The following is a 9793-nucleotide window of genomic DNA, read 5'->3' on the forward strand; positions in this document are numbered from 1 at the left end:
AGAGTCCCTCTGCAGCTTCCCTGGAGCCCCTTCAGCTCCTGGCAGGTTGCTCTGAGGTCTCCACACAACCTTCTCTTCTCCAGGCTGAACAGCCCCAACTCTCTCAGCCTGTCCTATCTGTTTAGGATCCTCTATGGTGGAGAGCATAAGAGCCTCAAAGATGCCTATATGGAACTACAGAGGTGAATTGGCTGGTGGGAGCCAAGTGTTAGGAGGTCTGTGGTGTGTGGAAATGACCTCCTGAACTCTGCAGGGCTACAGGTAGGCCCCAAGGGCTGTGCTCAGAGGGCTGCAGCTGGTTCCTGCTCAGAGAGGGCTGTAGTCTCTGCTGGAGGGGACTAATTTCCTCTGTTTCCCTGTTTTCCTTACCTGTCCATCGTGGATGACTGTAGCCCAGCCATCAGCTCCTCTGGTCAGCACAAAGACCAAACTGTCAGCTTTCACCACCAGCTCCTGTGAATGCTCAGGGCAGTACTGGGCCACAACTCGGTGGTATCCTGACTCACTGTCCCTGCAAAGAGAACATGAGAGCACCTTCACTACCCTGGTAGTGCTGGTGCTGATGGCTGTGACCCAGAGCACTGCACCAATCCAAACTGGCATGTGCCATGAGTTTCAGGTGTTGGGGAATCATTACTTCCACTGCTACTCTTTGGTCCAACTGTGAAGAAGTCATGTTTGGAAAACACTGATCTCCCAACTGCAGCTGGATTTCCATTGTGCTGATAAACATCCTCCAGCTCAAAACAACTATTAAACTCAGCCCTGAAGTACTGCTGGTACAATAGCACCGAGACAAATGACTTTCATGAGGTTTGAACATGATTTTGGCTCAGCACAGCAGGGCTGGGAGTCAATATTTGGAAGTCTTGTCCTGGGACAGCTGAGCATCCTCTGTCACAGACCTGGGCAGGTCCCACAACCTCTCTCTGCTCCTACTCTCCCACGATCCATGCCTGTCTCTCCAGATTGTTGAATCAACCCCTGCAAAGTGCCCTGAGACTCTTGCATGAAATCTCAGGGCCCTGCAGTGTCCTTTGAGGGCACCAAGCCTTGGCATGTTTGTCATTCACTCCACCCTTGTTGGGAAGTGGGTGTGGATCCCTCAGAGTCTTCACCAGAGAACAAAACATGACTTTCTGGACAGAAAAAGTGCAAGAAGGGTTAGACCAAGGCGGGACTCAACACTCACCTCAGAGCATCAGCACTGGGTTCATAAATTCCTTGTTTCTGTGGGGGAAACAAGACATCTATTTATAACAGCATAGCACCAGTGCCTCCTTATCTCTGTCCCTCTGCATACCACACTCTGGCATTTTGTCTTTACTTTCGACCCCATTTGTCACTCCGCACCACCCAGACAGAAATTTGCTGCTCCACACCTTACCAGGATGTACCTTCTGTTTCATCCCCTCCCTCCTTACCTCATCAGGAAGCAAGTAACAAAATCTCTTCCCCCTCTCCTGGTTTCAGGGAACTCCTATCCCAGTGCAAGGCAGATGTGCTTCTGCTCACAGATTTACTGCAGTGCTGGGCAAAGGCACATTGAGCACAGCAAAGTCTCCACTGCTGTTTTGACATGGTAGACAGTCAAAAATGCATCTTCAAAGGGTTGGAGACTTCCAGCCCACTGCCTGGCTCTGAGCATCCCCATGGATTCAGGCTGATGTTGCACTGGTTTTCCCAACAACATACTCTTCCCCTGATGCTGTTAGGATCTGAGCCCCTCTCTGGAGCTCCGTGACAGCTCCATTCCTCCTTTCACAGCTATGTCCTGCTCACCTGAAGCCTGAGAGGCTCAAAGCCAATGTACTCATCATTGGGAATGATGGATGAGATCACCTGTGGGAGGACAAAGCAGTGAGTTAATCGAGGCTGGATGAAGAGACTCCCAAACTTCATGCAAGATTATCTACTCAGACCCATTTCCTTCTGACATCCTATGGTCAAGTACAATGTAGAACTGTGTATATAGTGGAAAAGGCAGATTCCCTGTTTTTTAAGTCTTTCCAAGGTTTCTTTAAAAGTGAGTGAATAAATTCTTCCCCCTTCTTTTATTCATGTTGGAGCTCTCTGGGCTGTGGCACTTCTCCTGCCTGCACTGGTCACAGAGGAGATCAGAGAAATCCTCTGCTGGCTCGTGGTAAGGGATGTGACAAAGTATTTGTCCCCCAAGTGCTCACCCATCCCACTGGGAATGCAGGACAGAGCAGGAGCATGCTGGAACAACGTGCTCCATTTCATGTACCATCAGCAAAAGGCCAACCACAGGCATCCCCAAGGACCTGCTCAGCCCTTTCAGACTTTAAAGTGATGAAGATTGGGAAGGTTTTTTAGCATCAAAGTACATTTTTGATAGAAGAGGTAGAAATTCCAACAAATTTTGGCTTCTGTGCCCCAGGTGCCTGGACTGGCTGCAAGCACTGACCATCCTGCACAGTGGTCAGTGCACTGCTCCCCAGCACTGCTCTCTGGAGATGGCAGAGGTGGGATTTTAATCTGCTGCTGTTCATCTTAATGATTCCATGCCTGTTACCTTGGGTTTACCCAGGAAATCTTTGGAATCCAACTGTTCGACTTCATTCTTTCGTGGTCTGAAAAGCTCTCTCAGAGGAACATGCATGGGCTCCAGAAACAGCTGGTCCTGGGGTGGGGAGAGCAGTGAGGGAAAAGCCTTCAGTTAATATGAAATGAAACATCAGAGCAGTGAAAAGCAAATACAACTTCCCTAGGTGTGGGAAAGCAGCTCTAGGAAGACACTGGGGCAAAAGTTATGGCCGTGAACTTGACAAGGTTAACTCAGATTTAACAAGTATGTACAAACTGAGAGCTCAGCAGCCACTGCCAAGTGTGGAGTCAGGGACTGACTCTGTGGGTATGGGATGGGTGGGAAGGAGGCAGTGCAGGAAGGTGTATTAAATAAATCTTCTAAGCAGTTTTTCTATCATAGTGTCATATCATAGGGTGTTAAGGGGTTGGAATGGACTTCAGAGATCACTCAGCCCCAATCCCCTGCCCTGGGCAGGGACACCTCCCATCAGAGCAGGTTGCTCAAGGCTTTAGCCAACCTGTCTGTGAACACTGCCAGGGTTGGGGCAGCCACAGCCTCCCTGGGCAACCTGGGACAGTGTCTCACCACCCTCACAGCAAAAACCTCTTCCTGAGATCTAAGATCAATTTGCCTCTGTCCCTTTATCCCCAGGCTGTAGGTGTGCCTGGGATTGCCATTCTGTTTAAGCACAGAACCCCTGCACATGCAGATTTGGGGAGTCTTCATGATTTTTCTGAGTCCCTTTGGCCTTGGGAACAATTGGTGGCAGCTCACATATTAATGCCAACCACATTTAGAGCTTAAGTAGGGTGTGAAAGTGTTTCTAGGGCTGCTTCTAAGAAATAGTTTCCTGTTAGACTCCTTTACCATCAGGAACAACTTGCAGATCTGTGCTTTACTCTTCCTGGAGGGTTCAGTAGTTTGCTACCTTCATACTTCCTTATTTGCCAACTTTCTAAGAGTTAATCTCTTTTTGTTTAATCTGATTGCCCTTCTAGCATCATATTTGTGCTTTACATCAGCGCATTATTTATATTTCCCATTAGCATGCTGCTCAGTGGCTGAACAGAGAAAACACTTGAAGTCAAATAGAACTGCGTGGAGAAGAGAAGGTTGTGTGGAGACCTCAGAGCAACCTGCCAGGAGCTGAAGGGGCTCCAGGGAAGCTGCAGAGGGACTCTTGGTTAGGAACTGCAGGGACAGGACAAGGAGCAATGGGAAGATATTGAAAGAGGGAAATTCAGATTAGGTATTAGGAAGTTTTTGCTGTGAGTGTGGTGAGACACTGTCCCAGGTTGCCCAGGGAGGCTGTGGCTGCCCCAACCCTGGCAGTGTTCACAGCCAGGTTGGCTAAAGCCTTGAGCAACCTGCTCTGGTGGGAGGTGTCCCTGCCCAAGGCAGTGGGCTGGCACTAGATGATCTCTAAGGTCCATTCCGACCCCTTAACATATTATGATAATATGAAAACACTGCAGAAGGCAACTGATTTTACAGTACAAGTATGAATTGAACTGAGCATTAGGGACCAGGAAGGAACCTCCCCAGCCTCAGAGATTATTCTAAGTTCTCCACTGTGGTGTTTCTGGGCAATGAAGCACCTGGGGGTGATGGAGCTCCTCCACTAGCTGAAGCACTAGTTTGGCAGTGTCATGTCATCAGGCTTAGACACTGTGAGCAGGTGAGCAAGCAGGTGGGTGGACAAGAACACCCAAACATACAAGGATTTGCACACTCTTCTCTCACATTTCTTACCTGCAGCCCATAGCACATAGCCAGGGGCTCACAGAGGTGTGCTTACCTTCACCCGCTCCAGAGCCAGCTCCAGGATTGCTGTTCTTCTCTCAGGTCTCCACACCACAGCCTTCTCGAGGGTTACTCTGGCCTCCCGCCACTGCTGCAGGTGGCACTGCACTGCTGCAGTGCTGTACAGCACCTGGAGTGGCCACGGGGCAAGAAGTCAGAGGGTTGGGACCAAGAGACACCCAACACCACCTAGGGAACTCAGCCAAGGAACAGGGACCAAGCCCTGATACAAAACTACAGCAACAGCACCAATGTACTCCCCATGGGCACAGGAAAGGCACTCTGAGCAGCACAGATGAAAGAACTTCATCATCAAAGTGGAAAGAGACAAAAGCTGCCCCTTCAGGCTAGCTCCTGGGTGTGCTGAGCTGCTGGGGCTGCTCAAGGCAAGGAAAGCCATGGGGAACCCCAGGTGAAGACTCTGGTACCACACAGCTTCAATCTGATCCTTCCTGCAGCTGAAAGGGCAGGAAGATATTCTTGAGTTTTTTTCTGCATGCAGCTAAGTGATATTTTTTGTAGCTGTGACTCCCTGTCACTGCAAAATAACTTCACTGAGACTGTTTTGCATTGTAGTGGGCTGTGAATCTGCACATTGTCAACTGCAGCTTGTTCCCCTTCAGCAGCATGTCAGCCTGTTCTGGGGGGAAGTGCAGAGTGTGGGAGTGCTGCAGATGTGCTGAGTTCAGAGTGGGACATCTCCTGTCCACGGGGAAGCTGCTGGGCTGGGGCAGAACTGTGGCTGAAGGGCTGAGCTGTCAGACAATTCCTTATCTTCTCTGATAGGTTATCAGCTTGTGAATTGCTGTGTGTGTCTGGCTGCCAGCCCTGCCTGGGGCAGGCCTGCAGCTCAGAGGGTGCTTCTCCTTCACTCCTTCATGATGACAGCAGAAGACTCTGGTGGGTGGGAAATGGCAATCCTGAATGTGTACAGGCACTGCAGAGCTGCTCCCTCTTGGAGAGGGAAGGCTGTTCTCCTTCAGTCAGAAGTGTTACAGCCTTGCAAGGGGCAAATATCTATGGATTTTCAAACCATGCCTGTGGTTCTTGCCCAGAATGTGGCAGGTTGACTCTGTAACAGTAAGAGCTGCAGGGTGAAGCATTAGAGAAGCAAACACTGCAGTCCAAGCTCAGGCACAGAGGGGATGGTAAGATCAGTTGGAAACAGGCTTTCAGGCACCTGAGCTGCTTAGAGTCTGCATTATGGACCAGTTTTGTTCCCAGCTCCTAGAGAAGATCAGCTGCAGCATATGAGAGGCCTTGCACAGGGAAAGGCTGATGGCACAGCTCTGCTGGAGGGTTCTGTTTGTGTCTTTACAAAATGAGCTGCAGGTAGAGGGAAGAGTGAGATACAGTCGAATCAGGATGTTGATCCTGAGCCTGGAGGGCCAGCACAAGTCCTGGTGATGCCTAGAGTGGTGTGTTCACCTCAGGAAGGGCAGTAGCCTCCCCAGGATGAGCTCAGGGGACTCCTGCCCCTTCCCTCATTCACTGTGCGCTCAGAGCAGGCAGTGCTCTGGCACTGAAGCTGTTAAACCTAGGGAGAGCTGGGTAATACCACAGATGCCAAGGATAGCTGCTTGCTGCCAGAAAAACTGCCCTGAAATGCTTGACTGGAGTTACACAATGAGTCCTCACTCTGGAGGGAGTAAGGAGTTAACCAGTCTGTCCTGTATCTGCTTTTCAATCTGGACACAAGAAAGTACAGTTTCTAGGAGTCTTTTGCATTCCAAATAGTACAAAAGTTTACAATCAATTCAGAGCTTTCTGGACTAGGATGTGTCACGTTGGCTTTGTGTGACAGTAGGAGCTGCAGGGTGAAGTGTTACAGGAGCAAACCCTGCAGCCCAGGAGGGAAGCTCAGGCACAGAGGGGATGGTAAGATCAGTTGGAAAGAGAAGCTTTCATGCACCTGAGCTGCTTAGAGCCTGCGTTATGGACCAGTTTGGTTCCCATCTGTCTGTGTTTCAACCTATTTCAGCTCTTAGAGCTGAGGAGTTCACAAAACTTAGACATATATGTAAATATGACATTGAATCCCAGACTGGTTTGGGCTGGGAGGGATCTTAGAGCTCATCCATGGGCAGGGACACCTTCCACCGGCCCAGGTTGCTCCAAGTCCCATCCAACCTGGCCTGAAACACTTCCAGGGATGGGGCAGCCAATTTGTCTATGTATAAAGAAGCTAAAACCCCTCAATATACAAATTCCTGTGTACCTGCTCTGAACAATTTTACTTCTCAAACTGTGTAATTTGGTAAATTCTCCAGAGATTACATTTTATGACTTCTATGATTAAGTTACTTTTTAAAAAAAAAGATGCAAGCAGGAATTCTGTACTGTTCTAATGCACTGTCTTAGAAAGCTCTGGGTCACTAATACCTACTGCTGATTCCCCCAAGAGCAGGACAGGACTGCTGAGACAGGCTGACTCTTACCTCCCATGCATAGAGGATGTGCCTCAGCCCCAGCTGCTTGTAATCAATGAAGGGATTTTGTCTGAGGTGACTGAAGGCCATGTGATAGTCAGAGACAGCTTCTTCGTACCTGCAATGCAGAGGGGACAGGAGAAACTGAGCCTAAAAAAGCTGAAGACTAAGATGTTCAAAAGTCACGCTAGAAAATAACGTATATTCTGCTCTGTAGCCTGGGTGAGGAGAGCTGCACCAGAGATCATAGAATCATCAAGGCTGGAGGAGATCTCTAAGATCATCAAGCTTGTCACAGCTGTTAACCTGTCACTGCTCTAACCCCTATACCCTATCCTCCAGCACAAGATGCCAAGATGTGTCATCTTATGACCACTGATAACTCCCTGTCCTCTCCTTGTTTTTATGCTAACTAACTTGTTGGTAGTTAGCACAAAAAGCACCTGGTGTGCCTCTCCTCTGGGGTTATCTGTACTGTTTTACTGATTGGGATGAACAGGAGGTTTGAATCCCTGGAACAGTCACAGTTACAAGAAGAAGAAAATGTAAAGAGCAAAGATGAAGCAGCTGTGAGCTCCTTGCCCAGGCTGCCACTGGCAGTGCTGTCCGAGTGTGTCTCAGGGGAGGAGAGAAGGCTGGGGATCCTCCTGATGGTGAGCAGCGAGGGCACACACGTGGCCAGAGCAACACCAGCACAGATGCAGAGAAGCTCTATGGATAAAGAGGGAATTAGTCTGGATTTACACCAGCTGAAATCCAAACAGGCTCCCACTGAGGCTGCAGCTGGGGAAAGGAAGGGCCCAGGAAGGGCTGTGCAGCAGGACCAAGAGCCCATGGCCAAGAGAAGGTGTCAGATGGGTGTGGGTGGGAGCAGCATGTGATGAGAGGAGGAGCCATGGGGTGCTGGTGGCCCTCAGCTCTTGGGGCAGGGGACAGGTCTGCCAGCTGTGCCAGCTGTGCTGCCCCGGCAGTGTTTGCTTGGGGCAGGCTTGATCTGCTCTGTAGGCTGTGGAGCAGCTCCACCAGCCCTGACTGGGACTCCATGGGCAGAGGCACAGAGCATGTAGCTGCTTGAGAGGCCAACTGAGAGTGCTGAGCTGCTCACTTTAACTCCCTCCCAGAGACAGGCATTTTGTGGAAATTAAGGTCTGGGAAATAGGAGGAAAATAACAGGAAAGAGAATAACTGAACCTCCAAGGTAAGACAGGATCTGCAATATCCTCCACCCACCTCCCTGAGCAGGATGTCACTGGGATTTAACTGTGGAAATGATGAGCAATGAAACCCATAACACTACTGGAGCAATCTCAATATGAATTAGTTGCATTGAGATCAGCCCCAAAATGTGCTGTCAGCAGAGAGTGACAGGCAGACACTGTGGGCACACTGCATCTTTAGGAAGGCAACACTCATACGTGCCATGTCAAGACACACCAAACAGCCCAATTACATTCCTTTCATTCCCAAAGGAAATCTGAATGGCAACATAACATCCTGCAGCTCTGCAGCCAGGACTCTGTGTGTGTGTGGGACAGCAGTGTCATGTGTTAGCACCTCTGAGGTCTGGAGTTGTGCAGCTTGCTGCCCTGTGACATGGGTCACAATGCCAAACTGGACCCTATAACCTACTTAAGATTGGTAGAAGAAGTGAGTTTTAGAATCAGAGAATCATTTAGGTTTAGGAACAAAGTTTGACTGAGAGGATAGAACCAAAGGCTGCAGTGACTGTGCAGCTCACTCACATTTCCAGCTGCAGGTGGACAAACCCTCTCTGGAAGTAGCCCACAGCCAGGGAGTTGTCCTTTGCCATGGTTTTGTCAAAGGCCTAAGGAGAAAAACACAGGTACATATATCACAGTATGTTAAGAAGTTGGAATGGACCTCAGAGCTCATCCAGCCCCAATCCCCTGCCCTGGGCAGGGACACCTCCCACCAGAGCAGGTTGCTCAAGGCTTTAGCCAACCTGGAATGAACACTGCCAGGGTTGGGGCAGCCACAGCCTCCTTGGGCAACCTGGGACAGTGTCTCACCACCCTTAGAGTTAAAAACGTTTTCCTCACATCCAACCTAGACTTTCCCTCCTTCAATCCTGTCCCTGCAGCTCCTAACCAAGAGTCCCTCTGCAGCTTCCCTGGAGCCCCTTCAGCTCCTGGCAGGTTGCTCTGAGGTCTCCACACAACCTTCTCTTCTCCAGGCTGAACAGCCCCAACTCTCTCAGCCTGTCCTCATAGGGAAGGTGCTCCAGTGCTCTGATCACCTTTGTGGCCAAGGATCAGTTAGGATCTCTCCTGTCAGTGCTTGGGTACCTGCACCCATCCAGCCATGGCCCAGTTGCCCTTGAACTGGGCACAGAGGTCATTCCTGGGCTTGTCTGGGCTGAGTGGCAGGACACAGCTTTGAGCCATCTTTCAGGTCTTGGCTCTGTATGAGCTGAGTCTCAGGTTTTCATCTCTCCTTGCTACACTGGACTGGATGTAGATGAGCTACATTGACCACCTGGGACCTCGTAATGGGAAAACTGGAGCCTGCAGCAGAGTTTGCTGGAACAGTGGGAGCAGTGGGACTGGCCAGGCTGGAGAAGGCTGTCTGAAGCAGCCTATGGTGAGGATGCAAGGGAGGGAGCTACAAGGCTTCACACAATGCCCCCCAGGTCAGTATTTGTGGTTCAGTGTCACAGCCCAATACAGGTAAAGCCTGTCAGAGCTGGCTCCAGGTAACACTGTGCTGAGAAAGCTGTCTGATGTGGGTCTGAGACAGCAGAGAGGTGTGTCCTCCTCACTTACCACTGCAGGGAGATAAAGACTCCTGAAAGCCAGACTTCCCTGACACAGCCTGGGCAGGGACACTGTCTGGTGAAGATATGTTGCAGGAGGTCAGGGAGGGACTGTGCCTCCCCAGCACACCTTGCTGGCACACTGCTTCCCTGTGCTGCAACCCAAACAACAACCAACCCTTGATCTACAAGGAAGTAGAGCTGGACTTCTTCCTGGTCACCACCCATTGATTTGGG

The 9793-nt window shown here is 50.2% G+C and overlaps 1 protein-coding gene across 1 annotated transcript in view; it reads right to left on the reverse strand.

Moving 5' to 3' along the window:
• LOC103803810 (neutrophil cytosol factor 2-like) overlaps positions 1 to 8608 on the reverse strand; it is a gene marked incomplete at both ends in the record, with an annotated part of 10386 nt that extends 1778 nt beyond the window's left edge. Inside the window, 7 exons of the mRNA XM_009076387.1 lie at positions 370 to 511; positions 1193 to 1230; positions 1783 to 1842; positions 2537 to 2644; positions 4350 to 4484; positions 6793 to 6901; positions 8526 to 8608. Coding sequence (XP_009074635.1) covers positions 370 to 511; positions 1193 to 1230; positions 1783 to 1842; positions 2537 to 2644; positions 4350 to 4484; positions 6793 to 6901; positions 8526 to 8608 — 675 coding nt within the window. The remainder of the gene's footprint in view (positions 1 to 369; positions 512 to 1192; positions 1231 to 1782; positions 1843 to 2536; positions 2645 to 4349; positions 4485 to 6792; positions 6902 to 8525) is intronic.
• Between the last annotated feature and the right edge of the window lie 1185 nt (positions 8609 to 9793).

Source organism: Acanthisitta chloris, unplaced genomic scaffold (assembly GCF_000695815.1).
Source record: "Acanthisitta chloris isolate BGI_N310 unplaced genomic scaffold, ASM69581v1 scaffold31756, whole genome shotgun sequence".
Classification (NCBI taxonomy): domain Eukaryota; kingdom Metazoa; phylum Chordata; class Aves; order Passeriformes; family Acanthisittidae; genus Acanthisitta; species Acanthisitta chloris.